Here is a 26383-nt window from a genome sequence, read left to right as displayed (position 1 = left end):
AAAAACAAAAATATTGTTATTTTACCCTCCACTTACTTGAATGACTCTCATATTTTCAGTTAGTTTATCATTTTGATAGACTTAGTGGGTGTCTGTGTGGAGACCTAATCCCCTGCCACCTTTTAGAAACCCAAGACCCTTTTTGTTAGTTCATGCAGTTTTTGTTAGTTTCCTTTTTATAAAATTTGTGTTTTCTTGTGGTGTATGCTGTTCTTGGTGGTGTCGAATGAGCATCAGGTTTGCTGTAAAAGCCATAATAGGCTCAATAGCTTCTGCAGCACGAACACAACCCTGTAATCCACCATTGTTGTTTTGGCTTAAACCCATGCATGCAGCAAAAGTGGGCTATGCCATTTATGATGTAGTCGTTTCAAGAAAGATGCGGTTGGCTGTACACACAGAGAGACGAAGGGGTAGGCGTAAAGAGATTTGTTCACTCTGGGACCCGGCTTCAAAAAGTAGCGTTTATGGCTTGTGTGGATGAAACGCCGATACGACAAAAAACTTTTGCATATACTCCTGAAATCATCTCTGTGTGGATTGGGCCTATAGCTGTATGATGCAAAAAAAAGAAGCCATGCATGAACACGATCCAGAAACAACACCCTCTTCTCTGGGCCAAAGCTCATGTATATGGACTTCGGCAAATTGGAAAACTGTTCTGTGGTCAAATGAATCAAAATTTGAATTTCTTTTTGGAAACCACCGATATCGTGCAGTTAAAACCCTAAATCAGACAAGAATGGGACAACGTTCTTCTCCCACATCTCCTACAACAGGTCTCATTACTTCCCAGACGTTTATAGACTGTCATCAAGAGAAGAGGGGATGCTCCACAGTGATAGACATGGCCCTGACCCTACTTTTTTGAGATGTGTTGCTGCCATCTAAATTGCAACATCTGATATGTTTATTTTCTACTGTGAATAAAATGTGGGATTATGAGGGTTGTAAATCATTGCATTCTGGTTTTATTTACAATGAACTGTGTCCCAACTTTTTTGGAACTTGGGTTGTAATTGGCTAACCATAGAGATCAACAGTGAAGCTACAGTTTTAGCTAGCAGAGACATTAAAAACTGTAACAGAGATATCTGACACTGATTCTGGAGATCATCACAAACGTGTGACATGGATTAAAAGTATTTTTACTAAGAACAACAAACTTATCTCAAAGTTTTTAGCAGAGCTTTTTACTAATAATCTACCACAGGGACAGCATCTACTAACTGGCTTTGGTTTTGGGCCCCACCACTCAAGTCTTCAGGGACCTCAGCAGATGGTGCTCATGTTACTCAAAGCACCAGTCCCAACGGAAACTCGTAAGAAGACCGAATAAGCACTGTTTACTCAATCAAAGTAGAATGTAAGAGTAAAATATGCCGAATGATGGCAAGTGGAATCATTAAGAGTGCTACACTGGCACTGTCAGATTTGTGTCTCTTGATAGGAAATCCTCCAGGAAGCTGGAGAGGGAAGGAGCGCCGGAGGCAGCATCAACGTCTCTGCCTGGCACTGTTTGTTGCTGCTGATTGTCGGCTGGTCTCTTGTCATCTGCAGACTGTTTGTTAGTCGTTTTCTGTTAGGAAAAAACCCTCAAGAAGAGGCGCTCTCAGTGACTTTCTGTTCAAGTTTCAAATGGTGTTTATTCAGTCTTCAGCAGCTGCTGCTCTCTGCCATTGTCTATTGATATGTAGCCCAGTGCTGCGGACCAATGGCTGCAAAGGCCGGTCAAACACAGCACTCTGTAAATCAGTGGCTAAAACTAAATACAGCCCAGCTGATCTGAAAATCCAGGCCAAAAGCTTCGATTACAGGTCTGGAAACCCTATTCTCTTCTGTTTCTAAACTGTGTCACTAAACTTGAGTTTTTAAAGCAGATTATAGGTCTTTACTGATTCATGAAATGGAAAATGGAACAACAGGGAGCTGAGATACAATCATCTCAGTATGAGATTTCACAGTGTGAATTTAAAGATGCCCCAAGTGATCAGAAACTGGTCATTACTGTCCAGGTTTCTGTAGAAATATGGATGGTAGATAGGAATGGTGCTTGCTGTCATGGATTCAATCACCTGTGGTTTATACTCTAATGTCTGCAGCTGAGAGAAACTGGGACTGTGTACTGTAGAGCAGTGGTTCTCAACCTTGGGGTCAGGATCCCCTTGGGGGTCACAAGACACTGAGAGGGGGTTTCCAGATGCCCTAAAAAGCTAAGAATATTTATCAAATTTCACTTTTGCCTCTTTACACCAATTTTGCCAAATTTTAACCCCTCTCCATATTTTTGCCACTTAACACCTATTTTTGTCCATTTCAAACCCTTTCCACCACTTTTTTTCTGCCTGTTTTTCCCACTTCTAAACCAATTTTTGCCACTTAAGCCTAAAATTGCCTCTGTTAACCCCTTTTTACCACTTTTTACACCCAAATTTTCCCATTATAACCACATTTCACTATCTGATATGCCCATTTTTGCTAGTTTAACCAATTTCTGCCAATACCTGCCAATTTTTTTTCTGTCTCAGTTAACCCTTTTTTGCCACTTTATATGAACTTGTCCATCTCATTTCACCAAATTTCCACTCCTGCTGTAGAGTAGTTGAATTTCCAGCCACTCAGTACTGAGAACATCAGCTCTGTGTATAAAACTAAACTGGGATGCAGCATCTTCCACTGTCAACTTGTTTCCTGCTGCTGCAGGTTAGTCGTCCTAGTCCACCTGAAGAAACTTTGGAAAAATCTCCCCGAATTTCATTCAAGTCCTTCAAAATCTGTTTTGAAATTGGTAGAATAAAGCTTGTTGACTAACTAAATGAGGCTTCTTTATTAAATTTGAGACCAGGATGGTAATAAAGCTGTCAAATTTTGGAATACTATGGTGTTTTTTTAATAAGACATGCTTCAAATGGAGGATAATCTGTTATTTTTATGTTCTTGGTACTGAGAAGTATGGGATAGGCCAGTACCAGTGTTAGGTGTTGGTGCTTTACTAAGAGCACATTCACACCAGAGCTGTTTGGTCCGCTTTAAATCAACTCTATCCGTTTTTATATGTTATTATTTCATAGCGTGGTGAATGTGCAGGTCACAACTTGCCCACGAGAGCGTTTTGGAGTTGTTAGATTGTGTATTTGATGAGTTTGATGAGGGAAAGCAAGAAATACCGTCTGCCTACATAGCGTTAGCTGAGCAGCTGGTATATCAGTCCCCCCAGATCTAGAAACAGCTTGTACCGACAACTAAAGGAAATGAACCTATTACTAAGACTATAGGAATTATGGCAATGGGTGAATTGGCCAAAATGTTGAAGTATCCCTTTAATTTCAACTCTGGTCAGTTAAATGACTATTAGGCACAGGTAAAAAAAGTCATCATGTTGTGTTTAAAAGTAGCTTTAAGAAAAGGAAGCCTAGGCTTTGGTAAGATGATCAGCATCAGTAGGAGATAAAAACATGATCAGGGCCTCCTGATTTGATTTCATAACAATGGAGGATTAAAACCAAATCCAAGAGTCTTAATAAAAGAGTGATGCGACACAAATGCTGATTTCTGCAAGACGTAACATCAGCAAATGTTTGTCCCTGTGTACCTACCAAAATGTAAACATGCCTGATCTCCTCCATACAGCCTCCCTCCCCTCATCACCACATTTGGTGCACGTTTTCGAAGCTCTATGTAGGTCAGGGACAGGGTGTGTAGGAGTTGGTTTCATCTCTGTTCTGTGATGTATCTTATTTTCCCCTCAAGAATAGCGTTCACACAGCTCCACTCCTGGGGCTCTTTATTTTTCTAAGCTGGAGTCTGTTTGATGGCTTGTCCAAATGCCTTTCCTTCAAAGACAGTTTCTGAGAGTACCTGTCATTTTGATTCTGAGGAGGAGCCTTTTTAGGTGAGAAACTTTCTGCTTTCTGTTGAAGCATTAGCGTGAGGAAACTCAACTTCTGTAGAGAGCAACAACCAACTGAGAAATCCTGTGATGTAGAAATATTAATATCTGCACAGATCAATACCACTGATGATCTCTGATGAATTCACTCAAGCTGACAATCATAAAGTCTATTGAAGTTTAAGGCCATTCAAATTCAGTTAAATCTCACACTGAAGCTTTTTTATGCAGCTTTCCCTCCATTTCCACACCCTTTACATGATCTGTATAAAACCCGAACAGCTCTGGCCCAAATGACCTGTGAGCTAATCAGTGCTGCAGTGACAAATGTAGAAACAATGCTTCTTAGGCTGAGGAGAAGTTTTTCCCTCCACAAAAGAGTCATTGTTTATTGGACCAACGCGTGGGCCGACTGTAGAAACTGTGTTTGGTACAGAGGAGGCTGCTGGGGCATTTCATACTTGTAAACATGCAGAGGATTGGTTTCTAAATAAAGCCGAGAGTACAGTTAAATTTTCCTTAAAGGGATGGTTGGAATTAAATTTCCTCTTTCATTCTGTCTCCATTTGCAAAACCTTTACTCCTCTGGCGGCAGAAATCTTCTGTTGTCTTTAAAATAAAAGCATTTCATTGCCACTTTAATAACCCCCCTTCTAGATGTGCATGATTTTTTTAAACATGCATATTCCCCTACTCTCAGCAGTGTCTTCGTAGCAGCTTTGGAGGCAAGCAGCAACCTCTAGGGCAGCGTTACTCAACCCTGCTCAACCAAAGAGCCAAATTGTTGAAAATGCCTTTGCAGGAGCCACATTGTAAGTGTGGAAAGTGGCAAAAATGGGTTAAAGTGGCATTAAGAATAAGTTAAAGGTGGCAAAAAATGTTTAAAAAAATGACAACAAATCAGCAAAAAAGGGTAAAAAGGGGCAAAGTAGGAATAAAATGGTAAAAACTGTGTAAAAAGTGAAAAAAAATGAGAAGAAAAAGTTGCAAGAAAAGGATGAGAAGTTACCAAAAACTTAGTTACAGGTGGCAAAAATGGTGAAAAGCAGCAAAAACATGGCCAAAATGAGTGTAAAAATAAACAGTAAACAGGCAAAAAGGTAGGAAAAGCAGCAGAAAGTGGCAAAAATATGGAAAAGAGGGGCATTTAATGGCAAAAAGCAGCTTTAATGGGTGGAATGTGGCAAAAAAATGAGAAAAAATAGCAATTAGCAAATAGCAGGGTGAAAGAGGCAGAAAATGGTGAAAAAGTGGCAAATACAGGATAAAAGTGGCAAATACAGTGGCAAAGAGTGGTGAAAGAAGTGGAAAAAGAAGGCTTAAGGCAGTGAAAATGGATTAAAAGTGGAAAAAAACTGTAAATAAGAGCAATGGAAATATACAGACAAAAAATAAAGGTTGACAATTAAAGCTTACTGTATAATTGTGGGAAACAAACTTATTAATCAAACTTGCACTTGATAATTTCTGAGGTCAAAGTTTCCACTTTAAGGTTTTTCTGGGGGAATAATATTTCAAACTAATGAGCCACAAATCATCACAGAAGAGCCACGGGTTGAGTATTACTGCTCTAGAGTTGAAAAAATGAGCACAGAAGTACAAAAACTGCAGGTCCTCAAGTGTCCACTTGCTGCTGGCTGCATAAGCCAAAAATCTGCATTACATCTGACATTGAAATCTTTACTTTTCAGGCAGAATAAACATATTTACAGCCTGATGCAAAAACAGCTTTGATATGAATGGCTTATTTCTGCATAGGGTTTATTTTCCACAACTTATCAGTTTTGATCTTTTTAAGCCAAAAAAGAATACATAAATGTGTATTATACAAGTTAAGTTGGGTCCAGGGAACACAGGATCTATAGGAGGAGTTATTAAGCTAAGTAATACCTGAATGTAACATCAATGTAGTCTAAAACTTGAGTCCAACTCAGGTTTGAGCCCTTGAGGAATGAGTCTTCAAGTTAAGCCAGAGGTCACAGCTGTGAGCCTCGTGCACAGACACACCTCACTATCTCTGTGACTCTCTGGTGTGGTGAGGAAAAATAACTCGTAGCATGGAAGAGTTTTCTCGTAGGTGCAACACTATGTTAGCTATAAATTTGCCCATTGAGGGATTAATAAAGTTGTTTCAACTGAATATAAATGGCCTTGCAATGAAACAAGACATCTTCTTTGTATACAGTGGTCAGGCAGCTAGTGTTGTAGTACTCGAGAATAGTCTTGGTCTTGAGTCCAGTCTCAAGACTACATTTTGAATGTCCTTGTCTTGTCTTGGACCCAAGAGCGTTTTTACTTGGACTTGTCTCAGTCTCAGACTGGCCGGACTTGGGATTTTCCATCAAGACCAGTCGAGACCGGCGCTGATCTGCTATTTTTCAACCTCATTAAAGTGATAATAAGGAGAAGCACTCGCTCAAACAACAGATAGCTTCACATGCAAAATCTCAGACATCAGTCCATCTTATTTCTAGTAAGAAATACAGTACCTCTGAACACTTACTTTAGGCCTCATTCACCTGACAAATCTAGATAAACATCTCCTTTTCAGATAAAATAACTTTTAGATTTTTGCATGTTGTGCTTTGAAAGAGTTGAGGACACCTTGTTTTTTATCTGTAAAATTGATTTAAAAGAAAACTAAAATGAAAGAGAGAATGCTCTTTAACTGTTCAACCTTGTCATCTTTTTTAAATTGATTTTTATATGGTCTTGGCCTTGTCTTGGTCTCGGTATACTCTGGTCTCCAGCAAGTCTTGGGCTTGGATTGTGTGGTCTTGAGTACAACACTAGAGGTTGCATATTAAAATAGAGAAATGAGGTTTTATTAAATGGGTGTAATCCATGCAGACACACCTCAGTGGTGCACTGTTGCTGCATGACAAGTGACTGACAGGAAAGTAACATGCATGTGTGAGAGGTTGCTTATTGCTTGCTAGCACAACGATGCAGACGGTGCTTTTGTTAAAAGTGAGGCTGAACGATTTTGGAAAAAAATCTAAATGCGATATTCTTCCCCAATATTGCAATTGCTATTTCAATTTGAGGTCTAAAGTGTCTAATTCTGATGATTTTGACTCATATTGCAAATTGGTTATGAATTGTTGCATTGAAGGGTTTTTGTCATTCTTATATTTAATCTGAAAAAAAGTACAAAAATGAGAAAGGTAGGATTTTTTGTAGACAACTCTAAAAAAATAGCAGCTGGATGATTGCATATGTCATGCATAACATCTCTGCTGCAAAAAAAGTTTAAAACTGGAGTTTGACTTGAATTTGAGGTCAAAGAAATATTGCACCTTTTGCAGTGTTGCGATTTAATCTAATATAAGATAAAAATAGATAAATTGCCCAGCCCTAGTTAAAAGTTTGTGCTTTGAAATCCATTTTAAAACTTTTTTACTTTCAGGCTCCCTTCATGCTGTTGTTTAAATGAGCAGCCAAGATGTGACCCTTTTTGGCTGAAATGGTCCTGTGAACTGGTCCTTAAACTGATACGAGTCTTTAAGTGGGACCCTTTGTAGGGAGGTTCTTTTAAGTAGTCCAGAGTGTTATATAACTGAGCTTTTGAGTCCATACGGCTCTCACCTCTAAACAGGAACAATGCAGACTGTCATCTGATCAGTATACAGCTCAACCCTGCCAGAAAACATCCTAACTACCCCTTTAAACACGTGAATGAAGTCACCCCCTACTCGAATCCATCACTATTCCTGCACCCCAGTGCCAAAAAACATCATGTCCAAACCCAGGCGTCAGCAGTAAAAGATAAAGAGAGCCATAACTGACATCATGGCATCCCTCGTCTCCAGGTTACGCTGTAAGTGCTGACAGTGAATTTTACATTCCACCAGCAGCGTCTTTCTTTCTTTCTTTCTTTCAGGGCTGTTTCTCCACGCAGCCGGCCCGTGTACAGCCTCCTCCGCTCCGTGCTCTCATTTTCCCAAAGGAGCCTGACAAAAAGCTCCAATCAGGCCCTAGAATGTTCTGGCATTGGAAGCAGTTCTGAGCTAATCAAAATGCAAAGCAGATGCTGCTCAGGAGTGGCACACTAACATGTACAGAAACAGAGTCATAGAAAATCCCCCTCTTTGTGAAAAAAATGGAAGAAGTGCAGTTTCTGCAGCGTGTTAATACCTCGAGGGCACGTGTGTCAGGGAAAATCTGCATTTTATTTTGAAAATATGCTTAGAAAAAATCTAATTTCCATGATTACTCCGGCCAATTTACATGCCTAGCATTTTGTTGGGGTTGCTTCTTGACTCCATGACTGTTGTAAAACAAATAATAGTACAGCACTGTTGTCACTTTATTTATTTTAATGAATTCCTTTATGATTTTATGTCTTCTGCCATACCTTCTCTCACAGATAAGACAAAAATGAAACTAGCCTCTCAGATAATTGAGGTCTGCTGTGTCTGGGTGCACGTTTCCATCAGTTGGAGAGTGGAAATCTTAATTAATCTGCCACTAAGCCTCCACAGACTGATCTAACCAAGAGTCTTTCCAGCGGCCATATGTCGTTTACGTCCTGGATTATTCTCTGTTTATCTGCTCTGCACCTGAAGTCAAATGCATAGTTGTGCTTCTATTTTAATTGAGCAATATTTCATTAATACTCTCAAACAAGTTTAAAAAGTTTCTTAATTTAGGGTGTTTTTTTTCCCTGAAAGGAAACTTAACGGCTTGCACAGAAGGCCATAACTCCAGGGAGTCTCAGTCTAAATTTCTGCTGTAAACACACAGAGATCATTGCCAGTGTTATTCAGTACAACACTGATTTTTATCTCAAAGGTATTTTTAATGTGGCTGGTTGTTTTAAGCAGCTTTAGTTTGTTTATAAGCCCAGAAAGCATTCCAATCCAGAGCCCATTTACCTTTCTTGCCCTTTTCCAAAAATTTTTAATCATATAAAGGGTGGCTGTTTAAATGTCAGTACATTGGAAATAGCGGTAAAAGTCTGCAGCAATAATTCCCGGGTTCATGCAAAGTGCATCTTATTATCAGATTCAAGGAAAAAAACTGGTTGCAAGCTGATGTGCCGTCCTTTTTTTCTGAATGGAAGTGGGGCAGTATTTCAAGGGCTGCAAATCCCTAATGGAAGAAGAAACTTCAGAACTTTCTAAACTTCATTATTCAGAGCAAGGTTATAATACGTTTAGATTTTTCATTAGTTTCTATTTTTATTTTGTTATCCTTTTCTGATCGATTTCAGTTTAGTTTCTATTAGTTTTGACTGCTGGTTTGTTAGTTTAGTTTAGTTTTTATTTTGCAAAAATGCTTCGTTTTAGTTTAGATTATTTATTTTTAGTGTTAGTTTTTCTTTTTTACGGATAGATGTCAGGGCTGAGTGAGCGTCATACATTTTTAAAAACATATTAAAACAGGCTACTCTTCACTTTTATATTTATTTATTTAATGATTATATTTGGATAAAATTCCAGACATAAAACTACCACTATGTGAAGTCTTAACCAATCAGATCAGGCCATTTCCCACTCCCCAGACTTGTTTGTCAGTGCCAGTCAGTATGGTTGTGTCAAAGACTAAAACTAAGGATATTTTGTCTCCATTTTTATTTTTTTTTAGTTAGTTTTGTAAGCACACTATACAGTTTTAGTTAGTTTGGGTTTTTTTTTTGGTAAAGATTAGTTTTCATTTAGTTTCAGTTAACTAAAATGATTTTTGAATTTTATTTTTAGTTATTTAGTTAGCTATAACAACCTTGATTCAGAGTATCTAGCCTTTAATCAGACTAGGTTTTACTCTGCTGGTAAAGCCTTGATTTTTTCGGTGTTTTCCTTAACCCAGTATTGTTTCGTATTGTTATGTGTGTGACTAAACCCCCGAGCTCCAGCCTATGGAAATACCCTGGAACATCAGTGTGTCAGCGTGGACAGGGCTGGGAGGCACGTCCACTCTCTCCTTCATGCTGTCACCATCAGCCACAACATTACACAATCTACGCCACGCACACACTAGTGATGGGAAGAAGAGCCGGCTCTTTCGACTCCCGAACAGCTCTAGCTCTTTATTTAGGAATCTTTTGTAGCCCTATATTTTACCTTAACTTCGCAAAAAATAATGGTTAGTGTGTTGAAAACCCTTTTGCATTCAGTGTTTTTATGAGAAGCCTTATAATTGCCTAATTTTGTGCATTTATTCTGTTACAAAACCATTCCTAGGTTTAGCATTTAAATTCCTTTGGTTAGGGTTAGAATTAATGCTGAGCAGATGTAGACGCGTGTTTGCACATGCGCAGTACAAATCCGGGATGGATCGGGTAGCGACACCCCCCCTCTCTGTTTTCACATAATGGTATAATCCTTTATCCTCAAATGTGATTGGCCGCATGGCCGCCATGCTGGCCAATCAAAACAACGTTCTGACCAGAGCTAGGGCTGAGCACTGTGAGAGTTAAGCAGCGAAAGGGGGAAAAAAAACTGGGAGCTGGCTCTCACTCCATGCAATCCGGCTCTTCTGATTCATTACAAAGCATCGGCTCTCAGAGCTGCAGCTTTTGCACATGACCAAACACTAGCACACACTTACACACACAAATACGCTGATTGAGAAGTTGAGCAAGGTTGCTGACCCTTGGTGATTAATTGAGAAGCAGGAAGAGCACTTTTGCAACTGAAATGTGGTTTGAAATAGAGGATTGCTCTCTGTCCCTGTCTCCTGTACAGTCATAACCGCAGGGATCCAGAGTCGAATCAGTCTGAACTCTTAGCATACAGAGACGCCACAGCAACAATTAGAGTGTTGAAATCTCATTGTTAAACATTTTAGCTCTGAAAGTGTAATTTTAACTCCATTCTAGAGCTGGACAAATAATCAAAATTTAGATTAAACAGCAATATGCTGTGCTGCAATTTTCTAGTTGCAGAGGGTGAAATATTTCTCTGACTTGAAATGTGCTTTATATGGAGACCCAGAGAGGACATGGAGGAAGAAATATAAGTAACGATGGGGAAAAAACTGGATAAATATGTGAGATTTTGCAAAAGTAGATTATTTTAGAAATGATGAAGCGGTGACTACATCCAGGACAAATCAACTGAAACACTGGAGGGGGCACATCGGTGGGAGAGATTCTTAAAACTTTATTGTAAACTAGCCTCCAATCTAAAGACTTTTAATCACGGCTGAGTTGTAGGTTCAGGGAGTTTGGGCTAAAATGGGATTCTCTCTTGTTGTTAAATGTACTTTGACCTGGATGACCTGGCCTCCTTAGAAACCTAGGTTACTATGCTATGTCTGACTCCGCCCCTGACTACACCCCTCTCAGGAAATGGATGTACCTCCTGATCCAGGCCAGGGTCACATATTTTTGTTAGAAAAGCCTGAAAATGTGTATTCTCCATAATATGTGACCTTTAAGACAATTTAGTAAAAGGTTTACACACCGTTGCCATTAACCCCTTTTCACTACTTTTTACTCCCAGTTTTTGCCAATTTGAACTCAATTTCACGATTTGTTACGCAAATGTTTTGCCAGTTTGATCAATTTCTGTCACCTTCTGCTTACTTTCTGCCAAAGTTACCCATTTTTGCCAGTGTTAACCATTTTTTCTCCAATTTTTAAATCCTATTTCTCCACCTTTTCTGCCCATTTCTGCTCCTTTCAAGCCAATATTGCCACAGTTAACCCTTAATTTGTCACTCTTCTCATTTTTTCCCCCGTTAATAACCCATTACAGCTATTTTTCTAATCACATTTCACCAGCTTTTCTGCCATTTTTAGTCCAGATCAATTTTGATTTTAAGAAAAGGGATTTACATTTTCAAGATGGCTTGTTGCTTTGATCAGGGTGGGGGTTATTCAGGTAAAAAAAAAATTTATTATAGATATCACAGCCCCAGAAAGCTCTTCCGTTGACCCCCCCCCCCCCCATGGACAGCCTTGACTACTCTTAATTATACATGGCTGCGTTACTGACATGTAACTAAAGACTTTTGCAAACCCTTCTCTTTAGGGATTATGTCTACTGTGATGTCTCAGCAACCACCAAAAGAGGATGAGGAGGAGGAAGATGAAGAGCAAGGGGAAGCGTTTTCCTTTGGTGACACTACAGATGAGGAGAAAAATCAGGAGGACAGCAAAGGGATCAGCTCTGACACTTTAAAGTCTGCAACCTCCAAAAAAGACGGGACACCAGATGGTTTACCACAAACAGGCACTGATGGAAAACTTCTCAAAACGTCGCCACCTGCTGGACAGGAGGGAAATCTCAACAAGGATGCAACAGCACTTTCTAGAAAAGGTAACACACGTAGATTTTTGCATCGTGCTGATACACAGTTAAGTAAAAATCTCAGTGCCCCTTTAGTGTGATGGAAAAGTTCACTTAGAAAGCCTCATTAACATGAACACATACTCTTGATGGATATTCATTGCTGATTGGGAAAAAATGGTTGCAAAGTAATTAAAAGTTCTTTCATAACTGTGAAAGTGATCAGTCACTTTCTGTAATACATGCAAATGTGGGCGATATTTATATGATTAATCAGATGGAAATTGAATTTTAATCTTGAATGCTTTATGCAATGTTATTTAGGCTATGGTAATACACATAATAGACATGCAGCATATTTTAAGGAATGTAAGAGGATGTCACGGTTTATTTATTCTTATCTAAAGGGAGGGTTTTAAAAATCTACACAGAAATCACAGGGCATTGTCAACAGTTAAGAAGGTTAATGCCACTGCCACAGCACAGCTGAATCTTGAAAGAGAAAACAGCCAGAAAACTTCTGTAATTCACTCAATACACTCAGCTTTAGTGGTGTTATGGTTCAGATCGTCACCATGTTGATTGATGACTTTCAGCTGAAAGTGGTTGTTGATGTTATTCTTGTGTTTGGGCTGTTGTTATTGAAGACTCTGTAAATGAATGACTTCTCTCTCTACAGAGTGGTAATGATCGACACTGAGCTCTGAAATGATAAAGACCTAATTTACCAAAGTTTACCAGCTTCACCGTCTGATTTCACGGCAGCTCTCCTCAGCTTTAGGTCAATGCTCAACAAAAACATTCTTTCTATAACACTGTCTCGCAAACATCACTATCACTAGAAGGGAGGAAAAGTGATAAAAATGGGTGGATAGATGAATAAATGGAATTAAAGTCCCAAAAAGTGGGTCATAAAAGGGTTAACAGATGCAAAAAAAGTTGCAACAAAAGGCAGCCAAAAGCAAAAATTGGCTAAAAGTGGCAATAATAGTATCACAAAGGGGGGAAAAGTGGCAAAAAATGGGCATAAAATGGAAAAAGAGTTAGGTTATTTAGAAGAGAGGCAAAAGTGGATGAAAAATGGCAAACATTGATCAAAGAGTTGTGAAATGGGTAAATGGTGGCAAAAATGGGTTAAAAGGTGAAGAAGTTGGTAAAAAGTGCAACAAATAACACAAATTGGTTAACAAGATGGGTGCGAAGTGGTAAAAAAATGGTTAAGAGTGGAAAAAACAGTGGGAAAAAGCAGCACAATTGGTTAATTGTGGCAAAAATGGTGGAAAGTGGCAAAAGCGGAATAAGAAGTGACAAAATAAAAAAGTGAAAAAAACAATATCAAGTGGCAAAAATGGGTTACAGGGGAAAAAAGTTTTTAAAAAAATTGAAAAAAATGCCCAAAATGAGTTAAAAGTGACAAAAATAGTCAGAAAGTGGCAAAAATGGGTGGAACGATGGCATAAATGGGAATAAAGTGTCAAAAAAGGGCAGAAATGGGTTAACAGTGGCAGAAAAAGTGGCAACAAAGGGCAAAAATGGTTAAAAGTGGCAATAATAGTTGCACAAGGGGGGAAAAAGAGACAAAATTAGAGACACAAATGGCAAAAATGTGACAAAAGCAGCAGTAGTTGTAGCACAAAGGAGGAAAAGAGACAAATGGACAAATAAATGGTAAAAATGGGATAAAAGGGGCAGTGCCTAAAAAACAGAGCAACAGTGGCATTAATGGCACAAATTGGCAAATATTTCTTAAGAAAGGGCAATACACGATACAGATGGCTTTAAAGAGGCAAAAATAGTGGAAATGGATTGAAAATGTAAAAAAATGAGTTAAAAGTGGCAATAATAGTGGCAAAATGGCATAAATGGGATTAAAGTGTCAAAAAGTTGGGTAAAAGGGGGTTAACAGAAGCATAAAATGTGGTAACAAAGGGCAGCAAACAGCAAAAATGAATTAAAAGTGGCAATAATAGTAACACAAAGGGGGAAAAGAGAGACAAAAATGGAGGCAGAGACTGAAAAAATGGGATAAAAGGGTCAGAGCCAAAAAACAGAGCAACATGGCATTTATGGCACAAATTGGCAAATGTTGCTTAAGAAAGGGTAAAATACAATAAAAATGATTTAAAAGAGGCATAAATAGTGGCAAATGGATGGAAAATGTTGAAAAATGTGTTAAAAGTGGCAATAATAGTAGCACAAAGGGGAAAAAGACAAAACTAGGCTTAAAGTAGAAAAATGGGTGGGAAGACTGTATAAATGGGATTAAAGTGCTAAAGGGGTGATGAACAGCATAGATGGGTTACAAGTGATGAAAAAAAAGTTGCAAAATGGATTGACACATTTTTCAGCTCCAGAATAAGGGAACTGTTAGCCAGGACGCTAGCGCCAGTGCTTCTGATCCGACATATGCACTGATGCTGACGATCATTAATGAACAGGGAGGGCCCATTCTCTGTGTTTTTCAGGGGTCAAAACTGTGGGCGGGACTTAGCCTTAAATTAAAATGCTGAAGGAATAAGACATTTTTGTAGTTTTGTGATTATGCATAAAGTGGCACACAGAATAATCAAATACACCCACTTCTAATATGGTCAAACCTCTTCTAATGGCTAACACCAGTGAATTTGGTTAAAGTGTCAGGCTTTCTCTATTTCCAGTGGGATCTTAACTTAACATTTTTACACGTTCCTGCTTAAACAGATTTCCTTGTTATTGCAGAAACAAAGTGGTGAAAATTGCTGCTCTGTAATCAGAACACACACGGTTCATCTGCTCCAGGTTTTCTGTTATTTACTTGCTACTGGGCATGACACTGAAGCAAAACCTACGCTGTCACTTTTCACTAATCTGTCTTTGATGAACTGCCTCTTAGCTGCAAATTGTCCTTTTCCTCTTGAGTTAATGTAATCTGATTGGTTTCCCAAAGCCCCTCACGTTGAGAGTGACTCCAGCTAGTTGTATGCGGTTTTAATCTCCTTTTAACAGGATTTAATTATGGCCTCAGGCAGACAGGCATAGGAGAGCACAGTTAAGTTTCCCCATAATTGGATGAAGTTATGTAGATGTGAGTATGATATATTTACTACCTGGTAACGTTGCCAAACAGACACTAGTAATTACACGGCCAGATAAAGAGGGAGATTTAGGTCCTGGAGAGGGTCTGTGGGACAAAGTGAGGAGATTAGCACTTAATTAAAGAGCTTTTTTACCAAGTCTGTGTGTGGTAATCCGTTAAGTGGGCTGCGTAGATGTGTGGAGGTACTTCTGTGTGTTGATAAAAGTGTGTAGAGGAGCTCTGTTATGTAATGGAGCGCTGAGATTCACATCACTGCCTCACCAGATGACATTTTCATGGCTGCAGACTTTTTAAATTGGTTGTGGCATTTGCTGAACAGTAGATTGCTTGAATGTATTTGCTGTAAAGATAAAGTACACCCATGCAAAATTAGTTTTAAACGGTGCAGACTTCTACTAACAGGGTCTGAGGAGAACAAATAGGAGCTTCTTGTGCTTTAGTATCTCCACAGGTAGGGGTCAGCGCTGTCAGAAAACAGACCTGGTATAGTGATTTTGTTTTTTTGGGTGTTGGACAGAACGAAACATGTTGGAACATCAGTTTGGGCTTTAGGGAACTTTTATCAACAGTTTTCACATTTTTGGGATTTCTCGTAGTCCAAACAGCAAAGGCTGTAATGAAGGCCGCCCATAATAAAGGGAAGAGTTTCCTGGGGCCCAGCCAACAGGGGGCCCATGGAGGTCAGGAAAATCCTGGTCCATTGTAAAGTTAAGCTGTGATATCCATGTTTTGTTTTTGCCCTGAATGAAAACCACTTTTTTAAAGCAACAAAAATGAATTTTGTTCCTTTATGCTGTAGTAAAATACAGCCTGTCTCAAATTTAAAGCATTTACTTATAACAGAATCAGCTTTTTATTGGCAATGTTAACAATGCCGATGGGCACACTGGACTAAAGCATTAAGAAAGAAATGTCAGACTTCATAGCTAAGGCATGATGTGCACAAATGTCAGGATGCCAGAGTATAAGATAGAAGAAACTGAGACAATAGAAGAGGGGTGAGGTTATTAAGAAGAGAGGAAAAATGAGTGAAAAGTGGAAAAAAATGCAGTGAAAGTGAATGAAAAGTAGCATAAAGTGGCAAACACTGATCAAAGAATGGAAAAAATGGGTTAAAAGGAGAGACATTGGCAAAATAAGTGAAAAAAGTGGCACAAATTGGTCAAAAAGTATCAAAGATGGGTGGAAAGTGGCAAAAAATTGGCAAAAAGCAGCACAATTAGTTGACAGTGGAAAAAAAAGGCAAACAGTGGCAAAAAGCAAGATTAGGAGTGACAAATGGTTGAAAGGTGGAAAAAATTGATTAACAATGGCAAAAATGCTTTGGAAAAGAAGAAAAAATTGGCAAAAAAGCATAAAGAAAATGCCACAGTTTGGCTAAAAGTGGCAAAAGTGGGCCCAAGAGTTTATTCTTAATTGAGAGTATATATATATATATATATATATATATATATATATATATATATATATATATTTAATTTTCTATGCCGTTTTATTTAGTCTTCTTCAAAGTGTTAACTCCTTTTCTTAAAACAAAAAAATAAGTTCAGTAGGGTAGGGTTAACAGAGGTAAAGATATGCAGAAAGTTACAAAAATGGTTTAAAATGGCAAATATGGTCGTAACCAGTAGTGGAGGAGTGAAGTAGTGAAATGTAGTAAAAATTAGAAAAAAAAATGGCATAAAACATGGTAAAGAGGGGCTAATAGTGGCAAAATGTCCTAACAGTTGTAAAAACAGGGAGAAAAAAGTAATGTATATAGTGGTGAAAATGATTTTAAAACTTGGGTAAAAATAAAAGGTTTTTATGTCATCTTGTCTCATCCCTTTCTTTTTTTTTTTACCAAAAAAAAAAAAGAAACCAAAACAAACAAACAAACAAAAAAAAAATAAACAAGACAAGTTGGATTTTTGTAAATTATTCTAAAAAGATAAGTGTAGTGCATAAAATCTCTGCTGCTACAAAAAATCTTTTCTTTTTACACATTTCAGGCTAAAGAAACATTGCACTGTCTGTGATTTCTGTCTTTTTGTGTGTATTTGAGAGCGAGGGCCGTCTGCTTTTTGGCGTTGTGTAAAGTGAGCGTATATGTCATACAGGGGAAGTGATGTAGTGGAGGACAGGAACAGGGAGCGGGGCAAACTGAAGTGAAATTTGCAACAATTTGGGATTATACAGAAAGTCTGCACATTTTTAAAATTTTTTTTAGAGCACCAGCTTCGAACCAGAAGACCAAAGAAGTTTTTCTGAGAGGTATCAAGGACAACTGGAGCAACTGTGTGGCATGCAAATCAAAACAGACACACTTATTGTAGTAGTAAGATATATAAAAAAAACATCAACATGGAGCTCCACACTGTGAACAAGATGGTCCAAACTCTGTGGTTGTTTGACTAAATGAGCTTTTGGACAAACAAGAGCTCATCGACCAGCCATCTGATCAATCTCAACGAACCAGTTGATACAAAAATCAGCACATTAACCACAATCCTTGGGCTTGAATAAGTTCCATGTAAGAAAGTTTAACTTAAGTCTTAACAGCAGCTTTTTCATCTTGAAAGTACATGAGGGAAGTGAAAATATGCACCTAGATCAAAAACTCACCCTGAACTGTTATTTTTAACTTTTAAAGTTGCCCAGTCATTTTTCCAACATGTCGTTCCTTTGCTTTGGAATAGTTTGTCTCATGGTTGCTGTTTTTCTCATTTTGACAGATGTTCCAGTCAGTGAGTCACCCTGCTGGTAAGCTGCCTTTTATTCCTTCTTCTGACTGGAGAAAATTACTAAATGGGTGGTGTTGAACTCAATTCTGTGTAATGTCATCATGTCAGAGATAATGTCATGCCTGCAGTCCATCCAAACATCCCCACAGCGCTGCTATCAGATACTGCGATGCTGTACGGCGTCTGTTTGTAAATTAAGACTCCAGATGAGTTGTCACATCCACGCTGATAAGTGGAAGTATAAAGTGATGTCCCTGATACATCTAGAGGGAAATCACAGCATTCCATTATTCATACTGTGTAATATGAATAGCCTTGCTTTTACTCTTAATGCTGCGTTTGGATGGATTCAATTTAGCCAGCTTACCCAATCATAAGAAACACATTTTCCCATGTAATCCTGAAGGTACGCAGCCATGCAAACAGAGTTGATTTTCTCTGCTTAAAAGTTAAGGTAACTGTCTTTATGATTTATGCTGAGGTGGATAAAAACATTTCTATGCTCAGGGCTCTGAATACTGACATTTTAAGAAGAATTAACAGCGCTGTCTCCTTATAGCCACAATAGATCTTTTATACTGCAAACATTTTAACTTTTATTGTAGGAGAAAGACAGATGTGACTAAGAAAATTGATGGCTTGAATTGCTTAATGGTCCCTTTAAGACTGCAGTTAAAAAAAAGTACCAGAATATAAAATAGGACGCCCAAATGAGAGCAGTCACGTTGACTTATATTAATTGCATTTATGTTTTTTCCTGCTGTGACAACTGAGAATATCTGCCTTGATGACTTCTGCAGGGGAAGTAATCCAAACGTAAACTGTTAAATGGGTGCATGTCTGAGTGTGCACCTGCATCAGTTTGGTCTTTGATACAAATGGCATTAAATTCTTCTACATGCATGGGCAGTGGCTAACCTTTTAAAGGGCCTGCTACCTCTGGAACACCCTAGCAATAGATTTAAGTTATTTTAATGATGATCTCATCTCTGGACTGTTTGAATGATGCTGTAGCGTCACAGTGGAACCAATAGTATGGTTAATATTTTTGGTAGTGCAGTAGGTCAGGACAAGGACAATGCAGATTTCTGACACCAGCATTCTTTCTAATGGCCAGCAGAGGGAAGCTGCAAAAACATTCACTGGATATATTTCCATGGACATTTTTCTAATGAGCTCACGGCCTCGTTGGCCTGTTTTAACGCTTTATGACACTGATCATCAACTGGCGGCCAAATCAGGCCCCCCAAAACTTCCTGTCCAGCCCCCAGAAGATCATTAAATTCAGAAAAGGAGGAAAAGAAGATGTTCTGGTTTTAGGAGAGTCTTTTGGCTTCAAATATCTACAGCTGTTTAATCCATCCCAAAAGCAATAGTTTAGAATAATCTGATTTTGATCTGTTTTTCCAGAAATTCACTTGTCATTCATTATTAGTAAATATATTTTTAAAAATGGGTTAAGACTGAGAGAAAAGTTGCAAAAATGGCCTAAGCAAGTGATGAAAAGGGGTTAAAGAGTGGCAAAATGGGTTATGGAGAGGCACAAAGGTGCAAAAATGTGCAGGGAAATAGGTTAAAATGAGGCAAAAAATTGGTAAAAGAGAAAAAAGGGGCAAAAGTATATAGAAAATGAGTTATTAGTTGCAAAAATGGTGCAAAAAGGTAGTGAAAATGAGTTAAAGTGGCAAAAATGGATGCAAGAGTCTGACAAAGGAGATAAAACATGTAAGAAAAGTGGTTAAAAAGGGGTTAGAGAATAGAAAAATTGTTTTAAAGAGGCAAAAAGTATTAAAATGAGTTAAAAGTGGCAAAAATATTGCAAAAATAGCCTTGCAAAGTGGTGAAAAGGGTTTAAAGAGTGGCACACGGGAACAGTAATTGGCAGGAAAGTTACAGAAAGGGGCTAGATTGTCTAAATGGGCCAAAGTGGCAAAAATTGTCATAAAAGTGGCAAAAACTATCAAAAAATAAGTTGAGTGGCAGAAAATGTTGCAGAAATGACCAAATGAAGTAATGAAATAGGGGTTAAAGTGTCAAAAATGAATTAATAGTAGTGCTGAATCACAAGCGGGGAGGGCCCGTTATTTGGGGTTTTCAGGGGCCCAGACAGTCCTGTGGGCTGGCCTGTCTCTGTGTGGCCTGCTGCAATACAGAAAATACAGATAGATCTCACTGTGACACCTAAAATGTCCTGCGTTTTGAAAAGAAATACAAACACTAATACAATACTATTTTTTTCAGACTGAAATATTTATTTAACTTTTGTTTATTTGAAAGTTTATTTGTACATCAATACTCCCCTTAGAAACCAAATTTTAATATGTACGTGATAAGTCCAGAGTAACAAATTAAATTGCTCAAAAGTGCAAAAACCACAAGATAATTAAAAAGCTTTTTTTTAACGTTTTTTTTTTTTTTATTTATTTACACATTTTCCTAAATACAGAGATGTCAAAGCTGTATCCCTCAAAACTGTGTAAAAAAGTTGCACGAGATCATTTCAAACCACAAAAAAAAAAAAAAAAAAAAAAAGATTTTGAATATGGTCAAAAGTAAGTAAAAACTCACTTTTATTGTCATTGATCTACACTCAGTACCCCATCATGACAAAGTGAAAACAGAATTTGACATTTTTACATATTTATTATCAATACAAAACTGAAGTATCACACTGACATGAGTATTCAGACCCTTTGCAACAACACTCAAAATTTAGCTCAGGTTCTTCCTGTTTCTCTGGATCTGGAGCACAGCTGAAAATGCACATCCGAGCACAAACCAAACCATGAGGTCAAAGGAACTGGCTGCAGAGCTCAGAGACACAATTGTTGAAAGGCACAGATCTGAAGAAAGCTACAATAAAACGTTTTGCGGCACTGAAGATTCCCAAGAGCACAATGGCCTCCAAAATTGTCAAATAGAAGATGTTTGGCACAATCAGGACTCTTCCAAGAGCTGGTTGCCTGGCCAAACTGAGCAATCAAGGAGATGGGCCTTAGGAAGAGAGGTGACCAAGAACCTGAAGGTCACTCTGACTGAGCTCCAGAGATCCTGTGTGGAGATGAGACAAAGTTCACAAAGGACAACAATCACTGCAGCCCTCCACTGATATGGCAGAGTGACAAGAAGCCTCTCTTTATTGCAAAACACGTGAAAGCCAACTTGAGCTTGCAAAGAAGCGCTTGTAGGACCGTCAGACTGTGAGAAACAATTTTTGAACTGTTTGGCTGTAATTCTAAACATTATGTCTGGAGGAATACCCAATGCCATCCCAACAGTGAAGCATGATGGTGGCAGCATCATGCTGTGGGGGTGTTTTTCAGCAGCAGGGACTGGGAGACTGATCAGGATTGTGCAGCACTCAGGACCTCAGACTGGGCCAACATGTCAACAACCCTAAGAACACAGCCAAGACAACACAAGAGTGGCTCAGTGACAAATCTGTGAATGTCCGAGAGTGGCCCCAGAAAGGGCCCTGACTTGAACCCTATCCAACATCTCAAGAGAGACCTGAAAATGACCGTCCACTGACAGTCTCCATCTAGCCTGACTGAGCTTGAGAGGATTTGCATAGAAGAATGGCAGAAAATCCCCCAATCCAGGTGTGCAAACATGGTTGTGTTGTATTTAAATTGCTGCCAAAGGTGCTTCAACTAAGAACTGAGTAAAGGGTCTGAATATTTCTGTCAGTGTGACATTTCATTTTTTTATTTTTAATTAATTAAATTCTAAATTTCCAAAATTCTGTTTTCACTTCGTGACTGGGGTACTGAGTGTGGATTAATGAGAGAAAAACTGAAATCAAACAGCTGTTGAGGCTGCAACATAACAAGACTAATACTATCTGAATACAACTCAAAATTTGGCACATGAATTCAACATTACTTCACTTTAAGTGCATTATTTCTGAATTAACATTCCTTCAGTGACTTTCCCTTAAATCAAGGGGTTGACTGTGTTGACTGTCAGTGAGCAATAACTCTGGTTAAAAAGTCAATAATCTAATCCAAGCCCAGTGGGGGGTAACAATTAGCCACTTAGCGCCACAGGTGTAACTAGAACTGATGTCAAGCTGTGTGCACCGATCAAGGAGAAGTAACAACAAAACAGTGATAGAAAGAAGATGATTATTTCAGATCAGTGGTGGATATTCTAGTGGTTTTTCTTGGCTTGTTTCACTCTGTTAATTTTCTGATTTGACAATGTGGGAAAGCGAGTTGACTCAAGTGTCAGTTGGTCGCCATTATGGCGCATAAGAGTTACAAGAATAGAAAAGAGCTAGTTTTTAGTTTTTCAATGAAGTGGCTGTTCTCATGCACTTAACGGCAGATATCTCCATGGAGTCGTATGGTACTGTAAGCTACTTTGTCTGAGACTAGGAAGTGTAAAGCTCTGTGCATTTTCCTTATTCGACAGTAAATTTTAGGGGACTTTTATTTTGAAGAACACCAGAAGTCCCATGCTTCTGTACTTGTACTTTATACTTGTACTATACTTGCACTGGAGTGCTGAAAGTTCTTTAAATTCCCATCCTTAAAATGTTTTCTTGTGAAAGGACTGAAGGTAGAAAATGAGTGTATTCTGTCTGAAATCATCCTGACATCTCCTAAATAGAATCATAAAACCTGGCTGCAAACGTCGCTGTATTATTGTGGAAGTGTAGTGTAGCCTAAACACACACTCATGGCTGAGCAGGTTTCTAAATAAAAAGATGTCAGCCCCGGCACAGTCAGACAGCATCTTTCATATAATCAAGAAGACAGTTTGCTTCAAGGCCTCAGCAGTAAAGGATAATGTGATAGCTTATTGATTCCTCTAAAGGCGACTGTCTTTTTGCCTGCCCCCCCCTCCACAGGGAGGTCGACAGTTAAAGTCACCTACAGAGCAGCAGCCCTGGAGCTGACAGACGGAGTTTTTACAAAGGATGCTTTAGCTTGCTGTCTGCCAGTTTGAACCAAAGCTGTCTTTGACAGCCGTCTCATATAACGCCTTAGGTATTCAGAATCTCATCAGTCAGTATCAAAGAAAATAAAGTGAACTCTGAAATATGGTTTCTAGCTGTAAATCGCTGCCATCTTCACATAAGAGATGATTATCAACATAAAAGCTTGAATGGCTGTGTACACTAAGATAAGGTAATAAGTTCTTCAGTAGACACATCACTTTTCTTTGTTGATTAAGTGTGTTCAGATTTATTTAACTTCTAAAATAAAACAAACTATACTCATTTATTTGATTTGGATATTTCAATTTAATGATTCGAAGCCAAATATGAAAGTCTAAATGGTTCTGGGTAAAGGTTAGGCAATAATTGGATCTTGATATGAAACTATGATGTGTTTTTGGCGGATAAAAATGATAAACATTGGATGATTTTGTTTGTATAGTTCTCAGTGTGGTTGAAAGCTTTCAATATCTCACCGTCCAATTAGATTCTTATTCTTTGAGTCACATTTAGGTTTAGAACCAATTTTTGATTAAAATTGATCCCAGATTCACAACACAATAACTCAGATCTGCCCACAGAGTTGGCTAGGCCCCGGACACACCTGGAGAATGGGCCCCTGACAACCCCAGAGAATGGGTCCCTGACAAACCCAGAGAATGGGTCCCTAACACACCCAGAGAATGGGCCCCTGACAACCCCAGAGAATGGGTCCCTGACAAACCCAGAGAATGGGTCCCTAACACACCCAGAGAATGGGTCCCTAACACACCCAGAGAATGGGCCCCTGACAACCCCAGAGAATGGGTCCCTAACACACCCAGAGAATGGGCCCCTGACAACCCCAGAGAATGGGTCCCTAACACACCCAGAGAATGGGCCCCTGACAACCCCAGAGAATGGGTCCCTAACACACCCAGAGAATGGGTCCCTAACACACCCAGAGAATGGGCCCCTGACAACCCCAGAGAATGGGTCCCTAACACACCCAGAGAATGGGCCCCTGACAACCCCAGAGAATGGGTCCCTGACACACCCAGAGAATGGGTTCCGTAACACACCCAGAGAATGGGTCCCTAACACACCCAGAGAATGGGTCCCTGACACACCCAGAGAATGGGTTCCGTAACACACCCAGAGAATGGACCTCTGACAACCCCAGAGAATGGGTCCCTAACACACCCAGAGAATGGGTTCCGTAACACACCCAGAGAATGGACCTCTGACAACCCCAGAGAATGGGTCCCTAACACACCCAGAGAATGGGTCCCTAACACACCCAGAGAATGGGTTCCGTAACACACCCAGAGAATGGACCTCTGACAACCCCAGAGAATGGGCCCCTGACACACCCAGAGATTGGGCCCCTGACAAACCCAGAGATTGGGCCCCTGACAAACCCAGAGATTGGGCCCCTGACAACCCCAGAGAATGGGTCCCTGACACACCCAGAGAATGGGTTCCGTAACACACCCAGAGAATGGGTCCCTAACACACCCAGAGAATGGGTCCCTGACACACCCAGAGAATGGGTTCCGTAACACACCCAGAGAATGGACCTCTGACAACCCCAGAGAATGGGTCCCTAACACACCCAGAGAATGGGTTCCGTAACACACCCAGAGAATGGACCTCTGACAACCCCAGAGAATGGGTCCCTAACACACCCAGAGAATGGGTCCCTAACACACCCAGAGAATGGGTCCCTGACACACCCAGAGAATGGGTTCCGTAACACACCCAGAGAATGGACCTCTGACAACCCCAGAGAATGGGCCCCTGACACACCCAGAGATTGGGCCCCTGACAAACCCAGAGATTGGGCCCCTGACAAACCCCCCAAAAAAGGGGCCCCTGACACACCCAGAGATTGGGCCGCTGACAAACCCAGAGAATGGGCCCCTGACACACCCAGGTAATGGACCCACCCCAGGTGTGATTTATTGATGTATTGTGTGTGTGTGTTGGATCAGTAGCATTAGTGCTAACATCCTGGCTAACAGTTTCCACATTTTGAAGCTGAAAAGTTTCTTTAGGGGTTCTTTTGTTAAGAATTTGAACATTTTGGCCACTTTTTAATGCGTTTCACCACATTTTTTGATCATTTTTCCCACTTAATTACTAATTTTAGCCTTTTTTTTTTTTTTTTTTTTAATCAGTTTTTGCTGCTTTCCCCCCATTTTTGCCACTTTTATCTCTCAATTTTTTAAAAGTGCATCAGGCCCACTTTTCTCACTTTTGAACAATATGTGGCATGTTTCACACTTTTTTTTTAAGGGCTGAACGATTCTGGAAAATAATCTAATGGCGATTTTTTCCACCAGTATTGCAATTGCGATTTGATATGCATTTATTCCTTAAGCTTCTCATTCTTGAGCAAGGACTGAACAATTCTTTTAAAAATCTAATTCTGATGATTTAGACTTGTTTTGCAAATTTGATATGAATTGCTGCATTGAAGCATTTTTGTCACTCTTATATTTAATAAGAAAAAGTACCAAAATGAAGAGGGTAGGATTTTTTGCACACTATTAAAAAAAAATAGCACCTGAATGATTGCATGATATGTCATACATAATATCTCTGCTGCAAAAAATAGTTAAAAACTGGTATTTTGACTCAAATTTCAGGTCAAAGGAATATTGCACCTTCTGCGATTTGAAAATTGCAACAGGCCATAATGCGATTTAATCTTATTTTCGATTAATTGCCCAGCCCTACTTTTTCTTTGCCAACTTTTAAATCTTTAAAACTATTTAACCAAATCTAATTTATTTTATTACCAACTTCTTCCCCTTTTAAACCATTTTGCCACTTCTTTTTGCCACTTTTATTTATTTATCTATTTATTTTTTTATCAATTGTTGCTGCTTTTCACCCACTTTTGCCACGTTTATCCAACTGCTGGCATGTTTCACAATGTCTTGCCAACTTTCTCCCTCCATCCATCCATCCATCTTCTTCCACTTATCCGAGATCGGGTCGCGGGGGCAGCAGCCTAAGCATGGAGACCCAGACTTCCCTCTCCCCAGCCTCTTCCTGGGGGATCCCAAGGTGTTCCCAGGCCAGCCGAGCGACATAGTCTCTCCAGCGTGTCCTAGGTCTTCCCCGGGGTCCCCTCCCAGCGGGACTTGCCCGGAACACCTCACCCGGGAGGCGTCCAGGAGGCATCCGGACCAGATGCCCGAGCCACCTCATCTGGCTCCTCTCAACACGGAGGAGCAGCGGCTCTACTCCGAGTCTCTCTCGAATGGCCGAGCTTCTCACCCTATCTCTAAGGGAGAGCCCAGACACCCTGCGAAGGAAACTCATTTCAGCTGCCTGTATCCGTGATCTTGTTCTTTCAGTCACAACCCACAGCTCATGACCATAGGTGAGGGTGGGAACGTAGATCGACCGGTAAATCGAGAGCTTCGCCTTTCAGCTCAGCTCTTTCTTCACCATGACGGACCGGTGCAGAGACCGCATCACTGCAGATGCCGCGCCGATCCGCCTGTCGATCCCTCGCTCCAT

At 39.6% G+C, this 26383-nt stretch overlaps 1 protein-coding gene across 2 annotated transcripts in view; it reads left to right on the top strand.

Annotated features, from left to right (window-relative positions):
- The window catches only part of arhgef10la (Rho guanine nucleotide exchange factor (GEF) 10-like a), a 311778-nt gene that overhangs the window by 10338 nt on the left and 275057 nt on the right, over positions 1–26383 (top strand). For both annotated transcript variants that reach the window (XM_041784009.1, XM_041784008.1), the window contains exons 2-3: positions 11869–12156; positions 17917–17944. In XM_041784009.1, coding sequence (XP_041639943.1) covers positions 11874–12156; positions 17917–17944 — 311 coding nt within the window. In that variant the 5' untranslated portion in view covers positions 11869–11873. The remainder of the gene's footprint in view (positions 1–11868; positions 12157–17916; positions 17945–26383) is intronic.

The sequence above is a fragment of the Cheilinus undulatus genome, linkage group 3, assembly GCF_018320785.1.
Source record: "Cheilinus undulatus linkage group 3, ASM1832078v1, whole genome shotgun sequence".
Lineage (NCBI taxonomy): Eukaryota > Metazoa > Chordata > Actinopteri > Labriformes > Labridae > Cheilinus > Cheilinus undulatus.
This window is presented reverse-complemented; position numbering and strand designations above follow the sequence as displayed.